Source organism: Eulemur rufifrons, chromosome 21 (genome assembly GCF_041146395.1).
Source record: "Eulemur rufifrons isolate Redbay chromosome 21, OSU_ERuf_1, whole genome shotgun sequence".
In the NCBI taxonomy this organism is placed as follows: domain Eukaryota; kingdom Metazoa; phylum Chordata; class Mammalia; order Primates; family Lemuridae; genus Eulemur; species Eulemur rufifrons.
Window position 1 is genome coordinate 7867993 of NC_091003.1, and position 23130 is coordinate 7891122.

Here is a 23130-nt window from a genome sequence, read left to right on the forward strand (position 1 = left end):
CCCTGTGGCTCCAATTTTTCATACCTCAGTTTCTTTGTTCATAAGTATATACATTTATCATATAAAATATATATTTATCTCATGGGAGAGGGGCAAATTTTGAATAAAAAATCCCTGATGATAAATGAGCTGGTATACGTCAAGGCGGCTCTTTGAAAAATGAGACTACAGGATTGGAAATAACCTAGTGGCTGAAATACAAAGCCAGGTTAACTCAAGGAATTTACTTATACTTCAATTACCTAACACTGACCATCAATCTGCATATATCATACGTCAGACCCCCAGCAGACAGAACTTGGAGGTATGCTCCACAACCTTTCTTCTATTCCATCCGACATAGCTGAGAGAGACATCACATTCTGTGGTTTCCTAAAGCTGAGATGCTCAGGGCAAAAGGAGAGGGGGCCACGGCAGGTGGTAAGGATTGCTGATTCAGAACATAAGGGCAGTATGTTGGCACAAGCTGTGTTTGCTCTCATGCCAATTGCTTGCCAGATGAACTATAAACACATTCCATTTATATGGATGATGTGTAATAGAACAATATACAGAATTCCATGCTTGAGCTTTTTCAGGCTGTCACCTGATGGGCTCTGCCAATGTCCTTGCCCCAGGCATCAGCAGAAATGGTTTACTTCTTAGTTTGGAGGCCATAGCGAGCTACCATAAAACGGTGGGACATTGTGAACTTTTATAAGTTGAACATTTGAAAGACCAAGCATTCTAACTGCAAATGGAAAAACTTTAAAAATTTTATTTAATCAAATCATTGCAATACAGAGAAAAGTTATGACTGCTTTGATATTAAGAAATAAACTAGGACAGGCATGGTGGCTCACGCCTGTAATCCTAGCACTCTGGGAGGCCAAGGTGGGAGGATCACCTGAGTGAGAGCAAGACCCGATCTCTACAAAAAGTAGAAAAAAACTTAGCCAGGTGTGGTGGTGCACACCTGTAGTCCCAGCTACTTGGGAAGTTGAGGCAGGAGGACCGCTTGAGCCCAGGAGTTTGAGGTTGTAGTGAGCTATGATGAGGCCACTGCATTCTAGCCAGAGTGACAGAGCAAGACTCTGTCTCAAAGAAAAAAAGAAGAAGAATGAATGAATGAAATTAACTAGATTAACACAAGAGTTGTTCTCAAGGGATGCCTCAGGAGGACCCTATCTTTTATCTGGGTGATCCTAGTATATTTCTATTTTTGTAAGCAACCTCTAAAGCAAGAGGTAAGAAACCAATCAATTTTAGGGTTCAGAGAAATAAGCTATGCCCTTAAAATAGGTTTTATGATGCTCCTGAATGTTGTTTTTTTTTTTTTTTTTTTGAGACAGAGTCTCACTCTGTTGCCCAGGCTAGAGTGAGTGCCGTGGCGTCAGCCTAGCTCACAGCAACCTCAAACTCCTGAGCTCAAGGGATCCTCCTGTCTCAGCCTCCCGAGTAGCTGGGACTACAGGCATGTGCCACCATGCCCGGCTAATTTTTTCTATATATATTTTTAGCTGTCCATATAATTTCTTTCTATTTTTAGTAGAGATGGGGTCTCACTCTTGCTCAGGCTGGTCTCGAACTCCTGAGCTCAAACGATCCGCCCACCTCGGCCTCCCAGAGTGCTAGGATTACAGGCGTGAGCCACCGCGACCGGCCGCTCCTGAATGTTGTTATCAAACAGAACTATGGATCAAAACCAGAAAATTTATATTTACTAAATATTATGTAGAACATAATTTTATTTTTATTAAAAATGTGTATATACGTTTTACATATAAACCTATGTACACATATATACGAGGTATTGATATCTGTAGAAAGAGGGAGAGAGAAAGAACAGATTTAAAATCTTAGTGGAGAAATTACAGTTGCTTTTTATCTTCTTTTTTGTTATCTCTATTTTCCAAGTTGTATACAATAAACACAACTGCCTTTGAATGGAGATCTTGGGTGTTATAATATCCTGGGAACATACTTAAAATATAACATTAGGTGAATAAAGCAGGCTACAAAACAAAATATTTTTACTACTTTTAGAAAAATTATACAGAAAGAAACCTAGAAGGAAATACTACAAAATCAACATTTTAAAAATGTGTTGCATGATATTTCCTTGTCAAATTATTCTCTAGCAAATAGTCTAATTGGCAAAGATAAGCCATGCTTCTGGGGAAGTCAGATGAAAACATCTAGTTTTGCCTCTCTCTTATTGTTATATGAATCTCAACTTACCCATGCTGAGAACAGATGGCACAAGAAATTGGCCCAGAATGCAGCTATGGCAGTACAAATATGGTGGTCAGCAGGAAATACATTATCCTTAATTTCAACCTTTTCCTGGAAACAGTGCCTGGAGTGCTATGGAGTAACAACGGGTGAGCAGGTGTAGGAGGATTTTATTTTTGGCAAGGACTAAGGGCAATGGAGAAAAATGAATTTGGATTAAAAGAGCCTTCTTAATTCTAGAAAAGCAATAAAGTAGGTTGGGAATACCTTGAATAATTTTATATTTCTGAACATTTTTATATTTTTTGGAAAGGCTATCAGTAATAAGAACACAGTACTTTTTATTTGGGTATCAAGTGTCTTCTTAGAAATCTAAACTCAAACATGCCATTCTCACAATATGCTATTAATAAAAGGAGGTAATAATCATTTCTAGGGAAACAGAATTATCTGTTTATTAACAGAAACATAGTTATCAGAAATGATGTTATTTTGTATAACTTCTCTTGCTTTGGCTTCAGATTTTTAGAGCAGCATTGTCATGTTCTCATAAGTTTCTATGTATTCTAATACAAACTCAAGAATTTGCTTCTGAGAGGTTTAATGTACCTATGTTGTTTTTCTTTACTAAGGATACGTACTAATGCTACTCACGAAGTCAATGAAGTAAAACAGGCCCTCCCTAATCAGTAAGCATATTTTTTATCTATTAAGCTTTATCTTTTACTGTTTCTGGATAAATTCATTTTTCTAGTCTTCAAAGGATCAAACATCTTTACAATGTCCCTCAAGTGAGTAAGACTTTATCACAAGAAAAAATAATGCAATTAAAAAGCTTAAGGCTGCCAGCAAGACACACCCTCAATTTTCATTCTCCACATACAGCTTGCTCTGATTTATGATGCCAATACTTTTGTCCACACAACATACCATCTTTTGTTCTCCTGGTTATTAGGTCTTTCATTGAGACGGCTGTGTCAACTCTTTTGGCTAACATGGCTAGCTCAGTAAATTGGAACCAAATACAAGTGTGGCTCAATCTAAATTAAAGGCCTATTAGTCTCCCTAAGAAAGAGCCTGATTCCATGTCAGAAATCCAGGGTAGTGTGAATGGCAGCATAAATCACCACCTCCCATCAAAGTGTGTAGTTGGTGTGGTCATAGGCCACCTTGTGCCAGAGGGAGCCACCAGTTTGGTTTGGGTTAGGATTTATTTTCTGTATCTTGCAGATCTAAAGATCTGTACCTAGATTTCTGTGTAGGTGCATCAAATAGCCAGCCTCTGCGAACCCCTCCTGACTTGCTTTATTAATATTTTCAAAGAATTCAAATCTCTCGCTTCCAAATAGAAGCTTAGAGTAAGAAGAGAGATCCCCAGTACATGAAGGAGACAGGGCTATCGACAGGTCAGAAGTGGTGGTTTGACACTATCACCTCTAACCAAACGTGCAGGGTGGGGTGGGTTTAGCATCTGCCAGGACTCAGATAAGGGAGGATGGCTGGCCTTCCTTCTGCTATCTCAAAATATGACTCATGGAGATCTTCTTTAGGTAACCAATTTAAACAATCTTTTAATAGCAGAAAACTAGGTGAGTGGTTTAGGAAACAGGACTATTTAAGCAAGTACCCCAACAAGTCATACGTATCTACTTAGTAATGTAGCCTAATGGATAAAATACTCCTCGGTGTGTTTCGGAGGCAAAAATTCTAATCCAATGTATCTTAGTCACTAATCTTTCTGTTACTCAGTTTCCTAATCTTTGAAACAATGACAGGCTGAAGCATACCTTGCTACCTCTCAGAAAGGTGACTATAATGCCTAGTATGCCCATTCACTTTCATATTTTGGTGCCTTCATTCAACTTAACAAATATTCAGCAAAACTACCACACTGTGGATAGTGAGAAGGCTGAGGAGCTCTCATTCATAAATGCACATGCAGTTATGGGGAAACTAAGAACCGTTCCTGTTAGGAAACTTTTTGTTTTTATTTTACAGAATGCCTAGCTCTTAAAATATGCCAGGATATATGTCATAGTTTCAATATGACCTGGAGGCAGAAAAATTATCACTTAACAGAAGACATCTGTTTAAGATTTGGTCACATTAAGTCCCTTGAAAGTAAAAACATGGAAAAAGGAAAAAGAATAATCCAGAATAAGATCACTAGGTACAACCCTTGCTAGTCTAGTTTTAAATTAATTATTTAAGCCTATTATTTACCATCACTTACTAAGTAATGGGAAAGCTTAAGAATAGAAGGGCTGAAACAGAAACATCCAAAGAAAACTTGCTATGTTAGATGAGTGAATTACTGTCACTGAATATTAGATTACTTAGAAAAGGAAAAGCTTGTGAACATGTTTGTTTGGCTAGGTTTTACTTTGTGAAGTTGCTGAGCATGTTATTCTTGTTTTTAGATAGCATAGATAGGGATATAGTTTCTATATGCACAGCAACTATACTCACTGGTAAGGCAAGATTCAAGCTGAACTTTTACTTCTTGATTTCTTCCTACTATTTATTTGCATCCATTCAAATATGTAAGACAGAATAATGACAGGAAACTCTGAAGGGAAGATGAAGGGAGATAGTAAGGGCCATTAGAAATGGCTGAGCTGCCAAACTATGATCTGGAACAAGAATACCCATCTCTCTCCTATTACCTCAGGTAGGTTTATGAAATTCTCAAAACAAAATTCATTTAGATTCAATTTAATTATAAAAAGATATATATTCAAAGCTACATTTCTTTAGACTGTGTTGTAAAATTTGAACAGGATGGGTTATCTTATAAGAAAGGGGAGAAAAACATATACTTTGAGAAAATTTAACATCTTGAAATCAAACACCAAGAACCAAAAATCTTTTGATGATTCCTTGTTAGAGAAACTTTAACCTACTAGCCAAAGTCTTTCCCTAATATCCAAGAGCACAAGGGTGCAGGAGCTCACACCTGTAATCCTAGCACTCTGGGAGGCCAAGGCAGAAGAGTTGCTTGAGGTCAGTTTGAGACCAGCTTGAGCAAGACGCCGCCTATACCAAAAATAGAAAAATTAGCCAGGCATGGTGGTGCAAGCCTGTAGTCCCAGCTTCTTGGGAGGCTGAGGCAGGAGGATCACTCGAGCCCAGGAGTTTGAGGTTGCAGTAAGCTATGATAATGCCACTGTGCTCTACCAAGGGCGAAAGAGCGAAACTATGTCTCAAAATAATAATAATTTTTTTTAAATCCAAGATCACAATTTAATAAATAAAAATTTTAGGTACTCAGTGACAGTGAGAAGAAGCTAGTAGCTGCGCTCTTCCTTCCGCCGTGATTTGAGGGCTCCTGTCTGTCTTCTGCCACATGCTCCAGACTACCTTTTTCTAAACTTGAACATGAGTTTTTCTAAACTTCATATAAGAGCTCTGCTTTTCCTTATTGTGGACTAACAGCTCTGTTCAGTCATATAGTGAATCCTTCAAAATAAGAGGTTATTTTGAAGAAAGAAAGGTCTATTTCGCTAGTTTAGGATACCAAATTGGTTTTATCATAAAACTGGATTTTTCCTTCTTGTCTTCTCAGAAAACTGAAACTTTATTTCTCCTTTGGAGGCAAAGAAACTGAGCCATAATATGAAAAAGCATCTGAGTCTCTTTCTGAGTAGTGTCACATCTTTTACATATATAAAAATGTAACTAATATTAATGTTCAGCTTGAAGATTTAGTTCTAGATAAATTGGATTGTGAGTGAATTTAGTTTAGAAAACGAGAGGGAAGTGACCATCTATATAACCGATCAGGATGGAAAACCAGAGATATCTCAGAAACGATGTCATGTCTATTTTTCTAACATTTCAAATCCTAGACAGACATAAACTAGTCGTAATCACCTAGGTATAAGTACAAGTTGGTGAAGCTGGCTTTAAAAGTCACAAAAATATCAGCATGGCAGAGCCTCCCTTATGACTATTAAAAACATTTCTTAGAGATGAAAAAAGAAGGTAGAGATAGGGGGACATCCCAATCCAATGTAGAGCTGACCTTCATTCAGGTCGTCTATACTAAAATACACAAAGCATCACAGGGAGCTGGCCATAAAATAACACCTAGCTGTGTAACAAAAATTGTCCCTGTTCCACTTAGACCCCTTGCAAATGCAGGAAGCAAAGGAGAACTTTTTTTTTTTTTTAACTATCATATCAGTTTTAAATACACAGAGCATATATTAGTTGATTCTCAAAAACTCAACAGCACAAACTTGGTGCATGGCTTGTGATGAGATCTTGTTTGTAATCAAGACGACTTTGGAATTCCCACAAAACAGTCACCAAAAGACGAAAAGCATCACTGTTTTCATGTTAGCAAACATCTGTGATAGGAACTAAGTCCTTGCCTTAGCCCAGACCAAAACAGAACTTTAACCCATGGAAACAAGCAGAGGAATTTCATAAGAACTAAGAACCTGACAGCCACCTAACTAGCAGCCACCATTACCAGGTTAAAACTATGCCTCATCTCCCTCCAATGTCACCTTGAGAGCTCTGCAGTTCCAAGAAGGAGCACGTGGCTTTATTACAATCAAGGGGCAACTTAAAGAAGAGGTGAAGGATTCTTTCCACATACGTTTCTAGGCTAATGGATATTTCACCAATCCTGTACTATCTCCCTAAATTCTAAACATGATACTGAGAGAAAAGGCTCTAAAAATATTAATCCACCTACAGACTGTTTTGTTTTTGTCATCTCTCTTATAGAAGAACATATCATACTACTAAAAGAACACCAGATTCTTATTGTCTTTTATGTATTCCAAAATGTGGTTCTTCCTTGAGTTTCAACAATGACTACTGAACAGAGATAAATTACTTTAAAAAAACTGACAAGACCCTTTTGTGTGTCAAAGCAAAAACCCAAAATAAATTCTAAACTTTAACCTGGAAAAGTTAGGCTAAAAGAATTTTCATTTCCTCTCCTCCTAGGATCCATCTGCTTGCTAATAATATTACAGAAAATATAACTTTTAAATGTGAAGGGTAATTTTAATCTCATCAGCCAGCATTTGCCAAAATGGAATATGTGCTTGACAGAATTAATAATAGTGGTTTTTTTAGCCAGAATGGTGGCTGGCACATGTCTGTAGTCCCAACTACTGAGGAGGCTGAGGTGGGAGGATTGCTTGAGCCCAGGAGTTCAAGGCTAGCCTGGGCAACATAGCAAAACCCTGTCTCTAAAAATAAAAAATAATTTAAAAAAGAAGAGGAGATGGTTTTCTATACATTGATCTGAAATTCTTCATCCAGGCTCCTAAAAGAGACAGAAAGAGGGAAAAAACCTGGGTATGTTATTCAGTTCCACGATGGAACTCATATTAAAAAATAACATATGAATTTTTGACTTATCCATGGTTTCACAAAAATTGCTCTAAAAAAAACATCTGAAAGATAATCACAAGCCAAAACGTGTGTTTGAAGGACTGAGGATGTACCTCCATAATAAAAATAAAACAAGAAGTGTGAAAGTGAAATGTCAGATAACAACTGTCAAACTTAGTACTTAAGGAAATTGGACATTTCATACTTAATAACCCATCAGTGCTTCTCAAACTATTTGTGGAGAAAGATCAGGGTTTTTTTTTTTCTTTCCCCAATCCATTGTGGAACAATATTTTTGAAAAGTACAAAAAAAAAAATTACTACAAAAATAACGTGTAAAGCAAGATGTACAAAATAAATCCCCAAGTTTTATTATTATGCTCAACAGATATAAAATTATATTAGCAAACTATTAGGAAGTTTCTACAGAGACTAATGCTCGCTCTCTATTTTTATACTTATCTTGTCATTACAGTAACAGACAGTCCCTGGTACTTGCACCACACTTTGAGTGGCACTGCTCTATACGCAACCTATTTAATTTTCCAGGGTAATTTTAAAAGCCTCCAAGTTCTCAGTAATGACAACAATAGGTCAAAGGAACTCAGTGTCTTCTGAAAAAAAGCTGGATTAAATTGTTTCAAGGTCCTTTTCAGCCTCACAGATCCTATGATCTAAAAGCTGAAGATGTGATTTGACTGGTAAATAAAACCCTTGTTTCCTAATGACAGCTATTTTTGTTATACCAACAGAGTAGCTAAAAGAGGAAAGGTGATTAAAAAAGGGGGAAAATAAGCTTGGATAAGAGAAATCAGAATTTAAGAAGCAGACAAAGTGAAGAGAAGTAGCAGAATAAGAGAGATGAAACCCCAACTACATCAGCAGTTATTTAGGAACATTCAGGGTGGGAGGTACAGCTCCCTCACAAATCAGTCTCTGAAAATCAGATATTTTAATAATTAAGTCTAATTCATGAAAAAAGGTCAAAATATCTTTAAGAATGTTGTTTAGCAAAACAAAGAAGTATGTCATAAATAAAAGATTTCTATCAAAAAGATTAAACATTAAATAGCATTCAAAAAAACGCTTAAGCCTGAGCAAGAGCGAGACCCCATCTCTACAAAAAATAGAAAAATTAGCCAGGTGTGGTGGTGCATGCCTGTAGTCCCAGCTACTCGGGAGGCTGAGGCAGGAGGATCGCTTGAGCCCAGGAGTTTGAGGTTGCAGTGAGCTAGGCTGACACCACGGCACTCTATGCACTCTAGCTCAGGAGACAGAATGAGATCCTGTCTCAAAAAAAAAAAAAAAAAAAAAAGACTCTTAAATTCATGATTTCAGAATCTTTATTATACAGTATTATTTTGTTACTTACCAAATGCTAATGTATGGTATGAATGGCCTTAATACAATTCTAGGCTTCCAGTAGGAGCTCAATAAATATGTACTAATGTGTATTTTATTCTTTAACTGAAAAAGCTTCAGTGTCCTCATATCTAAAAGATAACTCCTATACTGTCTATTCCACAAGTTTATTTTTAGAGTAATAACATAATGTAGTAAGTTAAACAAAATACGATTCATCCATAAAATAAAATATTATAACCCATTAAAAAGTATTCTGAGCCAGGCATGCCTCTAAGCCCAGCTACTCGGGAGGCTAAAGCAGGAGGATCCCTTGAGCCCAGGAGTTTAAGACCAGCCAGGGCAACATAGTGAGATCCTATCTCAACAACAACAAAAAAAGGTATTATATAAATTGGATGTATTGTTATGAAGAATATCTTTACAACATCTTGTTTAGTGTGAGGTACAAACAGGATATATAGTATGATCCTAATTACAGACTATTACTCAGGAAGTAGTAATATATATGCATATCTATCTGTGACCACAGGAAAAATGACTAGATCGTGACCAAAGAAAGGAGGCTTAAAGTAATATTTTGAATTAGTATTTATTGATGATAACAAAAAGATTCATTCAAAACACGTATAAAGAAAATTTAGGCTGGGCACAGTGTTCACGCCTGTAATCCTAGCACTTTGGGAGGCCTAGGTGGCTGCGGTGGAGTGAAGGGAGGGAGGGGACATATCGGCAGCCCAGGTCAGAGAGGAACCTGCGTATACATCCCTGCATATGCATTAACTACCTCTGGGGACCTCTAAGCAGCTACAAATACTGGCTGCCTCTGGAAGGGGGCGGGGGCAGGGAGGGTAAATGCTAGGAAGGAGACTTTTCCCTGTATTCCCTCTTGAACCTTTGGCACTTTTTTTCCTTTGGAGACTGAGTCTCGCTGCTGCCCCAGGTAGAGTGCAGTGGCGTCATCATAGCTCTCAACAACCTCAAACTCCTGGGCTCAAAGGATCCTCCTGCCTCAGCCTCCTGAGCAGCTAGAACTACAAGTGTGCACCACTTGCTCAGCTAATTTTTCTTATTTTTTGTAGAGACAGGGTCTTGCTATGTTGCCCTGGCTGGTCTTGAACTCCTGGGCTCAAGCAATCCTCCTGCCTTGGCTTCCAAAAGTGCTGGGATTAAAGGCATGAACCACCACACCCGGCCTGTTAATTTCTTAAAATGTGTCTTTGTGTAAGTGCACATGCATAAAAAAAATGTCTGGAGGGAAATACATGAAAACATGAACTCTACTTATCTTTAGGTGATGGTGAGATGAGTGATTTTTATTTTCCCCTTTATGCTTTTTTAGATCTTCCATGTTTTCTAAAATTCTAACATTTTAATATTTAAAAAATTTCCATTGATCAAAAATAACTACCTATGCTTATTTTATTCTTCATTAGTGAATTTTTCCTGACCTGTGTCCTCAGCTCATGATCTTATTTATTAAATCACATCCTTTCACTGGCTCTAAATGCTTTTTCTTTAAACATTCAGTTCAATCAATATCCAATTTTTGAGTTCCTATATATTGGTAGGTACTCTCAATGATGTACAATATGAAGTGGGTGCCCTCAAAGAGTTTATAACATACTAAGGGAGATCAAGCACACAAATAAATATACATATAAGGCGGTGTTGTGGAAATAAAGAAATATAAGGCAGTGTTGTGGAAATAAAGAAAAGAGAGGAACTGCTTCTAACTGCAGGCATCATGTAAATTTCCTGGAGGAGTGGCATTTGATCTGCATCTTGAATTATGAAGAATAAGGTTCCAAAAGTGGAGGTGGGGTTCCCCAGAGCAATGAAACCCCATGAGTCATGACTGTAGGAAAGAATAGAAGGAGAATTTGTAAAATATGGGGTCCTTGTGGTGTGGAGGGTAAGTAGGAATGAGATAAGATTGGAAAGGTAGAATGGAGCCTCATCATAGCTACCTTGAATGCCATGCTTAGGAATTGTTATTTTATTTTGTAGGAAGTGAGAAGCCACTGGCGGTCTGGGCAAGGAGGTAACATAACTGTGCTTTGGGAAGATTACTCTGACAGCCATGCGTAGGCTGAGCTGTGAAGCTCTTATTTAAAATAGCTGCCATTAACTACTGTCTCAGAGATAACTGGTTATCAAGGTCAAGTGCTACCTAAAACAGAAGTATAGTGGAAAATCACTGAGAAGACTGAGCTATAGTCCTAATGCTAGCACTAACTAATTATATGACCTTGGACAAATCACTTTGCTTCTCTAAGCCTTTTTTTCCCTAAAATAGTATCTTCTCTATCTGTCTCATAGAGTCACTGGAAGGTTGAAAAGAAAATAGCATATGTGAAAGCAGCCAACACAGTGCCCCAGAAGGCTTGCTCTTGTCACAACTACTCAATTCTGCCTTGTAGCATGAAGGCAGCTAATATATAAATGAACAGGCTGGTTAGTTTTAATAAAACTTTATTTACAAAAATAAATAATTGACTGGATATGGCCTGACAGCCATAGTTTGCCAACCTCTGTCCATAGGAGCATTGTCCAATAGAAATATGTGAGACACATGTGTTTTAAAATTTTCCAGAAGCCACATTTAAAAAGGTAAAAACAGATAAAATTATATCTAAACAGTATATTTTACTTAGCCCATTATATCCAAAATATTATTTCAACATTTAATCAATATAGAATATTATTGAGATCTTTTACTTTTCTTTCTTTTTTTTTTTTTTTTCCTTGATGCGTATTACATTTTTAGCACATTTCAATTCTGAGGAGCCACATTTCAAATGCTCAAAAGCCACATGTAGGTAGTGGCTACCAATTGGACGGTGCAGTGCTGGAGGCTATTTAAGTAAAACTCCTAAACCTTGACAGTACAAATGCAGGATAACACTTGAACACTAAAAGAAACCACAGCATATAATTATACACTGTAGAGAAGATGAAAGTAAAATGCATGTCAGATTATAAAAACAATGTTTCTCCTGGGATAGTAACTATTACTGCTTGAGGCTACCTGTTTAACATGGTTCTTTATTAGCAGTATAAGATGCCAAAACAAAGTACCTTAACGGAGTTTTATTCACATAGCTCCAGCTGACTATTCTCCTCCGAAAAGGGGAAAACCCCAAAATACTTGGTGAGAAAAAAGACCGTTCTGTTTTGAAAGAATTGCTTGTCACTTTTTCTCAGATACTTTATTTTCTTAAAAATTACCTTCCTTGTTAATAATACCATCTTTGGCAAATGGGCAAAAATCAGCTCACCCAAGAAAACCATTACTAATAACTTGCAGTCAGTAGGTAATAGAAAAAATTTGTAGGAGGATAACATTTTCTATTACAAAAAATATTCAGAGATTTTTAAAAATGTGGTTGCTTTGACTTCAGACAATTGCAAACTATGCTGGTCCTTGGCAAACTTCAACTAAAAAGGGAGAGATGATAGAAGAAACAGAGTCTATCTCAGGGGCTCTTGACCTGCAGTTTGGTGAAGCCTGTGGACCCTTCTCAGATAGTATTTCTAAATGCATAAAATAAAATACATGGGATTATAAGAAACCTATTATAGTATACTAAAATACAGCTATCAAAATACTTAAAGAAACAAATTTGTGATATCACAGGGACTTCTTATAGTTAGTTTCTAAGTGGTGGTGAGCATAAACAATATTTCAAGATATGTTCAACAATTGAAATATAATATTTATGATTTCTAATGGTTACAGAGTCACAGGACCACCAATATCTCTAGAGTTTGTTGACTACATTCAGAATTGAAGAAAATGCTGAATTTCACCTAAAGGTATGTGAAAATAAAAGATATATTTTTTCCCAAGTTCACAGCTGCTGTGAATTCTATTCATGGATCTCACAGATCCCTGGATTCTATTCAGATTCAGGACCCCTGAGGGAGAGGCAATTTGTTATAAGCTCAACCAAAAAAAAAAAAATGCTTCCTCTCAAGTTCCCCAGATGTATTTTAACCTTTCCACCCATTTTGCTCCTTTCCAGATTAAAAGTTGTTTTACAGCAACACTGTAACTGAATGACTAGAAAGGAATTAATATCAAGAAACAAGGAGGGTAATTCTTCTACTATGTACCACTGTTTTAATGCAAATATGTTAACACTGATTCTCCTTTAACATTCTTAATTATTTCATTTCAACAGTAAAAAAGGCAAACATCATATAGATAGAATGTCTAGATTTTCTACTCTATCCCATAAATAGCTACATCTATTGTACTAGACTTTATACATTTGAAATCAGTAATGCAAACTACAGAGCACAAAGCAAAAACAGTAAACACAGAAAAGATCCATTACAAGTATTAATACAAGCTGAATGTTAATATTTTGTTGGTATAAAACCACTAGTTGGTATAAAACCAATACTGTAGGAATTAGCATTATTAAACCTACAATTTGCATAAAATAGTTTGCAAATTATGCATCTCCTTATTGTTACTCTAAAATTGCTACACACTGTGCTCTGACCTAGTAATTCAGCCAAGTGCAGGTTTCAGTAAAAACACTAGGGATTCAAATGTGTCCACTCCAAAGTGTCCCATCGTGGAACATTAATTATTCTACAAATGTGCTTAATAGCACGTTCTAAACTCAAAGCTCCACACAAATATTCAACATTATTGGGAGAGGATTCATATAGCACTATTAAAATCCCTTTAAATTATAAACTGTTTTAATAGTAATAAGTCACAGAAATACTTTAATAATCACTATAAATTTATAATTAGCCAAACTTTATCAAACAGATAACATTCTAAACACTAAAAATCATTTAGCTTCCTATAAAATGGTATTATCTTTAAAATAGCAGATTATCTTTAAAATAGATTTGAAGAAATAGCAGTAATATGCAAGACAATAAATTACTGTGCGGCCATTAAAAATTATATCGTTAAATCTCATTCAACAAAATGTGACTAATAAATGACTAAGGATCCAAAACTGCATGTAGCATATAATCCCAAATTATATACATAAAAATAGAAGCTGAAGAAGGAAATGATAAAAAAATTAATTTTTTCTGTATTTGTACCCCAGTAGCACTCTGAAATGAAAAAATAAATAAAAAAGAGCATAAGAACTAAAAAAAATAAATAAATAATTTAAAATTTAAAAAATAAAAAAATTAATTTTTTCTGGATGGTATAATCCCAGGGTATTAATTGTCTCTTTTATGCTTTTAGATGTCTTCTCTATTTTCAAAAAATCCATATATTATAATACTTCTCTCTCTTTTTTTTTTTTTTTTGAGACAGGTTATCGCTTTGTCACATGGGCTAGAGTGCACTGGCGTCATCATAGATCACTCACTGCAACCTCCAATTCCTGGGTTCAAGCAATCCTCCTGCCTCAGCCCCCTGGTAGCTGGGATACAGGTGTGTACCACCATGCCATGCTAATTTTTTTTTCTATTTTTTGTAGAGATGGGGTCTCACTCTTGCTGAGGCTGGTCTCCAACTTCTGGCCTCAAGCGGTCCCAGAGCTTGGCCTCCCAGAGTGCTAGGATTACACTGCACAGTCTGTATTACTTCTTTACAATAAAAAAGATTTTGCATAGCATAAAAATACAATCCACTTAATATCAATATTTTTCATATAGGTCAAAAAATGTTGAATTACTCATGATATTATTAGTAGCACGCAGGAGAGAACATTTTAAGGGAATCTGAGTCCAAACCGTCTGCCTAACAACTGCTGCGCACTCTGAGCACACTCCAGTAGCCAATGCGTCTCTTCCCGGTGTGTGCAGCTCCCTCGCTCTGCGGGCCTCTGGCACATCCCCAAGCCATCACAGAATACGAAGTCATCGTTTCTCTCCTGCCTATATATGGACATGATGTGTATTAACTGGATTACTGACCAAAATGACTCTACGCCAGGACAAGAAGGAGATCAAGCCACAGAGAGGTGCTCTGAAGCGAAGTGATAAGAGATAGGTGGCACTAACAGAAAACTCTGGCTTCCTTCGCTGACCAGGGTTCCGCATGCATTTCTAGCTGCCCAATTCCATCTGTTGGATGCATCTTTTGGAGTGAGAGCCATTGCTTTAAGCAAATGATAAATTTAAGCAAACCTATGAGTTCTAAAATGGCCTCTGTGACAGTGTGAGGAAAAGAGGTCCTAGCAAACACTGATACTGGGAATATAAATTGGTAGTCACTTGGGAGGGCAATTTGCCAGTATCTATTACAATTTAAAATTGTCACCTATGACCCAGCAATTCCACTTCTTAGGATTTGCCCCAGAGAAATAATCCCACACGTGCACAAGCAGGCATGCGAGGATATGCACTGGAAAATGGTTTTCCATAGCACCTAGAAATGTGACCTTAGATGGCAAAAGGGACTTTGCAGATGTGATTAATTTAAAGATCTTGAGATGGGGATTATCCTGGATTATCTGGGTGGGCCCCAAATGTACTCACAAGGATCCTTACAAAAGGGAAGTGGAAGGAGACAGAGGAGAAGGCACAGTGATAACAGATCAGAGGCTATAGTGATGTACTCTGAAGATGGAGGAAAGAGCAACAAGCCAAGGAATACAGGTGGCCACTAGGAGCTGTGAAAAAGGTAAGGAAATAGATTCTCCCCTAGAGCCTGCAGAACGAACCAGACCTGACAACACTTGACTTTTAGCCCAGTGAGACTCATTTCAGGCTTTTGACCTCCAGAAATACAAGAGAATAAACTTGCGTTGTTTTAAGGCACTAAATTTGTGATAATTCGTTAGCACAGCAACAGGAAACTAAGATACCCATCAACAGGGGAATTGTTAAATAAAACTATGGCATTTCTAGATTCTTGTGCAGCACTTAAAAATAATGTGGTAGATACATGTATATATATGGAGACACAGAATGATCAAAACGTATCATTGAGTTTTAAAAAAAGTAAGTTACAGAAAAATATGTCTAACATGACATCTTTTATGTAATAAAGAAAAAAATAGAATGTTATGTACACACACACACACACACACACACTTGAAAGTAGTCCTGAAGAATATACAAAAAAATTTATCACTAATGTGACCACGGTGGGGAGGAGAAGGAGACCCAGATTAGGGATGGCGGTCAAAAGGGACTTCAGTTTTACTTGTTATTTTTCTTTTGTATAAGAATGTATTCATGTATTACTCACAGTCTTAAAAAAACGTAATAGATACATAAGCTGTGCTTAAAATGCAGGATCAAAATAATAGTTACACAATTTCTGCAGTCTTTTCTCCTTTTGAAATAACTATGCATTTGTCCCATAGTTGATCACCTGCTGTTATTTACATTTGTCTACAACTATTGACTAAACATCTTGCAAAGTAGATTATATTCCTTGTGTGCACCCCACAACCACTGTTGTAAAACAAGATGGGAAGAGTGGGGGAGGAGAAAGCATGGGGCACTTTCAGGAATTGACGGTCCTTTCATAATTATCACCACAGGTCCCGTAAGACCTAGGAAAGAACAGGTGCATGACAACCCACCCAGCAGCCCTAGCCAACAGGTGGTATTTGGTGACAGTCAATATGGAAGCCAAGAAGACAGATAATAATCAAAGCTGATTTATTTAGCAAGTCCTTAGGCATATGATTGGAGAAAAACTGAAATGAAGACTAGCTAACTATTATCTCATCTGCCTAGCCATATTGCAAACAAATCGGGAAGGAAGAAAAATCCAGAGGGAGCACCCATAAATAAATAAATAAATAAATAAATTATCTATCTATCTTCACTATTACAAGGAAAAAAAATCTGTTGGTGGGATAGTTTTGCTTTCATATACGATGGACAGCTGACTGAATATGCATAAAATAACTTTGCAGCAACACAGCATCTTATAGAAGTCAATACATTTTAAATACATAATCACATCCATACTTTTAATTCTTACATTAAACCCTATCATTACCCCCCTCTTACAGACAAATGACAGTCTAACATAATAGTTTAAGTAAGGACCCTGGGCTGGAACCAGACAGACCTATGTCAGCCTCAGCATTGCCACTAACTGTAAGACCTTTGTCAAGTTACTTAACTTCTGTCTCTGCCAGTTTCCTCACTTGTACAATAAGGATAATGACAGTACTAACCTCATAAGGTTTTTGTGGGGATTACATGAGATAATGGGTGCGAAGTATTTAGCACAGAGCCTGGCACGCAATTTGCTAGCGCTATTGTCATGGCAGTAGTAGAGATGGGGACAGTGATGACAAAGAAGCTGCCCCAGAAGAAACTGGGGATTAGTAAAGGTATGGAATTTGCCCAAGGTCACACAGCAGAGTAAGGGGCAGAGCTAGAATTTTAATCCCAGTCTGACTCCTTAAATCTAACTTTAACATCTAGGCAGTACTGTCTCCCACAGTCCTCAGACACTTCGTTTTCACTTTAGCTCTAGCCAGACGAGCCTAAGCCTAAGAGTTTGTTGTGCCTTTTGCCCGAGCTCACAGAACACTACACCCAAGATTCAGCGACTCCTATTAAAGTGCTCATTAACTGCACGGTCACCAATGCTACTGGTAAATGGAGTAGTTTGTTCATCTATTCATTAACACTTCTAAATCTACAATCTGGAATTCTATAAAAGTACATAAACACTTTCCAAAGGATTTTGCCCAAAGGAAAAACAGGCTGGTGGTATTCGCCTAGAAGAATAGATCAATGTAAATGTAAATATCATCTCCAAGATTTCACTGGAGTGTATCATTAGTATTCGAAGCTTTGTCTATTTCAGTTGATCATCTCCAAACCCAAATGCCCCTTTCCTTACATAGCAAAACAAACAAATAGCAAACAGATACCGTCCTGAGCCTCTTACGCTTTGTTTGTTTACTAAAGTATAACTGGCATACAATAAACTGCACATATTTAAAGGGCATAATTTGATGAATTTTGACATACGTATACAAATGTGAAACCACCACCACAATCAAAATAGGAAAATATCCATCGCCCCAAAAGTTTCCTCATGCTCCTTTGTACTCCATCTCTCTCATCCGTTCCTACCTGCCTGTATCCCCAGGCAACCACTACAGAGCAGTTTGCATTTTCTAGAATTTCATATAAATGAAGTCATACAGTCTATACTCCTGTTTGGCTGGCTTCTTCCACTCAGCATACATGCACGTTGCATCAACAGTTCATTCATTTTCGTTGCTGAGTAGTATTCTACTGTATGAGTGCACCACATCTGCTTATCCAATCACCTGCTGACAGACATTTGGATTGTTTCCAGTTTTTGGCAGTCACAAATAAAGCTGACTTGACCATTCATGTTCAAGTCTTTGTGTGGTATGTGCATGAGTGTGTGGTGAGGGGGTACTTACAAGCAAACACAATGAAACATGAGAAACACTAACCAATGAATATAAACTGTGGGGTAAGAAATATCTTAGCCACCTTGGGCATGTTAATTAACTTCTCTGTCAACATCCACATATATAACGCCTGTCGCCATCGGGAGTTTGTAAAGAAAAATGATATAAGAAGCAGAAAGGTTTTGGAGCTGCCACAACTAAGCTATTGCTTTTTTTCCCCCTTGAATTCCCTTTATTTTAAAAAGATTAATGTTCTATGAAATACAACACAAAATTCAATAACATTAAAGCTGTCATTTTTGAGATATTGCTTTTTTATTTCTCTTAAATGTATATCTGTTTCCACACTTAAAAATAATTTCCTATATGCTCTTGCTTTCTGCCAGCAACATGAGATTAAAACAAATACAGATAGCTATTTCCAAGGACAAGATAAAACCTCACTCTGCATTTTTAACTCACCCAGAGTAAGATCCAAAGCCCTTACACACAAGGCCCTACTTGATCTGCAACCCCTGCTCCCCATCTTTCCTCTTCCCCTTCGCTGACTGAGCTCAGAACTCCAAACATGCTAAGGATGCCTCCCTCTCAGGGACTTGGCTCTTGCTGTCCTCTCCGTGTGGGATGCTCTTTCCCTGGTAGCCATATGGCACACTTCCTCACTTCCTTCAGGTCTCTGCTCAAAGCCACCCTGGGCTTTCCTTGCCTGCCCACTTGATATAAAGCAGTCTCTTCCCAATGCTCTCACCTCTTCACCCAGCTATACTTCTCTCCTTAGCACTTATTTGCCATTACACACACACACACACACACACACACACGTCATATTATATATTTCATTGTTACTGTCTGTATATCCTCCCACTAAAATATAAGCTTTTTGAGGACAAGGATTTTATTTTACTCACTGCTATATCCCCAGCATCAAGGTCAGTGGGCCCAGCTCACTTCTAAATTCTACCAATACTTATTGAACGAATGTGTTGATTTAACACTATTTATTGATTTAAAAAAAAAAAACACCTGCTTGGAATTTACTGGGAAGAAAAATTTTAATTCAAATACTCTGCTCTGCTTAAATTAAAATACTAAGTCAATGTTGGTATACTTCTTAGGATGGATTCTTTTTTCAGATTGACATTTAACTTTTAGTAACACAGAGTGAAAAGAACACTGAATTCAAAGGCAAGAAAGCCAGGGTGTAGTCGTTTGCCCTGCCATAACTAGCTATGCTATAGCAACCAAGTCATAACCTCTCCTCATCTCAGATAACTTCTTTCTAAAATGAGGGAAACTATGACTTGTAAAATCCTTTCTTGCTCTAAAATTCTGAGACTCTATTGCAGTCTCCTGCATTACAGTTGCCAGTCATAAATTAATTGACTTAGTTTGAGTCTCATCCCTCATAATCCAAAACTGTTAGCTGAAGGATTCTGTATATTATAAAACCCAGTGAAAAATGGCCATGAATTCACCCAGATGTCCACTGGAAGGAGAGGCTTGAAGAGTGACTTTATAGATGTGGTAGTATTTTAAAAGTTAGCTTTTAATAAATTGACAAACCTCTAATCCTCCTCAAATATGAAATAGAGTTATTAGGCAATAAAGATATCTGTTTATTACTCCACCTGTAGCCAGTTATGAAATTTAGAAACAATTACAAATAAAATACATGCATGGAGGCAGTAAAGTATTATGATTAGGAGATATGTTTGAGACCAACAGAACTTAGTTAAGGTCCAGTCTCTTCAACTATGTGATCTTGAGCAAATCTCATACCTACACTGCACTTTACTTGCTCCATCTGTACAATGGGTGCAATACTTCCAATTATTAGCTCCTAGGGTCTCTTGAGAATTTAATAAGCTAATGTCTGACACATAGGATACATTTAATCAATATTATTATCAAATCATTAAATGTGACTATACCCACACAATCACAAATATAATAGCCACAAAAACATTCTTAGCTGTTTCTCCTGATGCTATATAGCCTGCATAACATGCGGAAAGAAATGAAAAAAGTTCTTCACTACTGCCAGTCATAAATGTTTATCACCCACACCCAAACTAGTTTCTGAGAACTCAGACCATAAATTTAAAAATAAAAAAAACAGGCCGGGCGCGGTGGCTCACGCCTGTAATCCCAGCACTCTGGGAGGCCGAGGTGGGAGGATAGCTTGAGCTCAGGAGTTCGAGACCAGCCTGAGCAAGAGCGAGACCCTGTCCTTATTTTTTTAAAAAAATAAGTTAAAAAAAAAAAGAAAATAAATAAATAAATAAAAATAAAAAAGATTTTTTTAATCTAGCAGGCCAGAGAGGTTCTTTCCTTTAAAACTATTCTTCTGTGGAAACAGCTGACAAATTCACTCAATACATTTATACAGTAAACATTTTAAGAAAGCCAACTTAATAGCACAGGTATTTTAACTAATCCTACTCTTTCTAATCCTAAAAATAAATAAATTACATAATTTACATTTATATAAAAATTTTGGTTCTGCGAACTTGGAATAGTCTCTAAGGAACAAAAAGCATCCACTTCCCACCTTTCACATACAACTGAGCCAATTAAATCAAAAGATTCCACCATCATAGCATAACACCCTCTGAGTTTTCAGGCAGATAAGACACTCAGACACACCTTGCTTTTTATAGAATAGGCCCAAATGAGACATAATAGGACTATGACTCCCTGTTAGGAATTCCCTACCAACTTATATCTTCCCTTTTTTGGTGGCCAGATTGTAAAATAAATGAACTAAGAGTTCACAACCGAAATGCTGAAGCAATCTCAAACCCAGACACAAAAATACAGTGGAAGCTATTCGCATCTCAAGCACGTCCAAATGTCTCGGCCAATGTGATCTGATCACTGCCATTTCCAGAAACACACAGTAATGGGTTTTAATTCATTTCTATAAATGTTCGTTGTGCTGAAAGCCAAACTGCATGCAAAACCGCAAAAACACAAAAGATTCCTCGCATTCCGTTTATAGCCAGAAGACAGGCCAACCTCTCTGTGCCCTACCCCAGAAAGCCCTCCTTGCGACAGTAACAATTTTATGACACCCCATGCTACCTACACGTCAAAATGTCATCCCACAAAGTGGAGGGGGAGCCGTGTCAGCATCCGCCGGCCTCCATGAAATGATACTGCCTGTATGCCCATCTCTGGGCCAACACCAAACCGAGTGAAGTCGGTGGAAAGTTCCCATTAACCAAGCATATTTGGTTTCCTTCTGCCTCCCAAAGCCAAGCAGCGCAACTGATGAGATTTGCTTTTGCACCTGCCACGGCTCCTAGGCCTGGGCTTCTCGGCGACCCCCAAGCACACAAAAAGGCCTAAAGCGCCCGTGACCCTTCCCAGAGAGCGCACGGAGGGCTGCTGTAGCATCCCCACCTCGCTGTCCACACCGCCCGCCTCCCTGACAAAGGCCCCGTGTCAATCCGAGGCACGACACAGAGAAGTTGCTGGATTGCCCATCGCGGACCCGCAACTGCCACTACCCTCTCCCGGGAAAAAAAAAAAAAAAAAAAAAAAAAAAAAAAAAAACCAACACAGACCTGGGGAAGAAAAAGGTGGGAGGATATGCAGCATTAAAATAAATATGTCCCCAAAGCTAAGCAACCTGGGTGTGCCCTGGAAGTGAGTCCAGGGGGTCCGTGGGGGAGGGAAGAGAGGGCCGGGATGGCGGCTGCGGCTCCTCCAGGGTAGGAAGGCCGTGCCCGGTCATAGTCTAATAAAATGCCGGGTGTCGGAACGTTCAAAATGAAACCACAAATGAAATCACCGGCGGGCGCGAGGCCCGGAGCAGGGAGGGAGGCGGGCGGGCTGCAGACCTGCGGCCGCGGCCCCCACCTGCCCGCCCCGCGCCCACACACACCTGCCCGGTCAGCCATCTGGAGGCTCGGGGGTGGGGTGAGGCGAAGGTGCGGGGACCCGACCCCGAGATGCCGACGGCGGGGTCCCAGGGCAGCCTCGCTCACCTCCAGGTCGGTGTCGGCGGCCTCCGGGGCCCCGAGGATCTCGCTGGGCAGCTCGGCCAGGTCGGTAACCCGGATCAGCCCGTCGTGCAGGAAGATGGTCTCCTCCTTCACCGAGAGCCACTGCGCCGAGTCTGCGGCCGCTGCCGCCGCCGCCGCCGCGGCCGCCGACGAGCCCATGGCCCCGGCTGCGGGTTGGCGCTGAGGAGCAGACGCCCGGCCCGGGGAGACTCGAGCAGGAGCCGCCGCGATCACCAGTCCATGGCAGCGCCCGCCGCGCCCGCAGGCAGCGCCCCGCTCGCCGCCTCGCCCGTGCAGCTCCGCCCTAGGCGGCCCGAGCAGCCATCTCCCCACCCTGGCTCCGGAGACCCCGGCCCCGCCGCCGCCGCCGCTGCCCTGAGCAGCAGGATCCGCCTCTGCCGCTCGGCAGCCAACTGTCAGTGAGACGCCATGTTGGGGGTGGGGCTCCCGGCATGCCCCGCGGAGCGGACAATACAGGCTCCGCCCGCCCGGCCCCGCCCCCCGTTCCGTGGACCCCCGCACCCGGGGCGGCCCGGGCCTCCTCAGCCTGGCCTTCCGCTCCGTCTTGCCCTCAGGCTGACCTCTCCCGGCCCCTTCTTCCCCCAGCCATTCCTGATCGCCCTGGGTCTGCAGCGCACCAGAGGAGCACGCCGCCTCCCCTCCCGTCCCTACTCAGGTGTGCAAGCTTCGTCGGGCCAGAGCCCCCACCCTGGGCAGAGCATGGAGCTTCACTGCCTACTTTCACGTTTAAATGAGATAAATGCAAAAGGCTGGTGCAAAATAGGCGCTGCATGCTGTCCCTAAGCGCTTGGTAGAATCGCATAGTAGGTGCT

General features: G+C 39.3%; 1 protein-coding gene across 3 annotated transcripts in view; it reads right to left on the reverse strand.

The window, feature by feature from the left end:
• HECTD4 (HECT domain E3 ubiquitin protein ligase 4) overlaps positions 1-22743 on the reverse strand; it is a 160266-nt gene extending 137523 nt beyond the window's left edge. For 2 of the 3 annotated variants that reach the window (XM_069496936.1, XM_069496935.1), the window contains exon 1: positions 22280-22743. In XM_069496936.1, the coding sequence (XP_069353037.1) occupies positions 22280-22456 (177 nt within the window). In that variant the 5' untranslated portion in view covers positions 22457-22743. The remainder of the gene's footprint in view (positions 1-22279) is intronic. The other variant, XM_069496938.1, reaches the window with a different exon arrangement.
• Between the last annotated feature and the right edge of the window lie 387 nt (positions 22744-23130).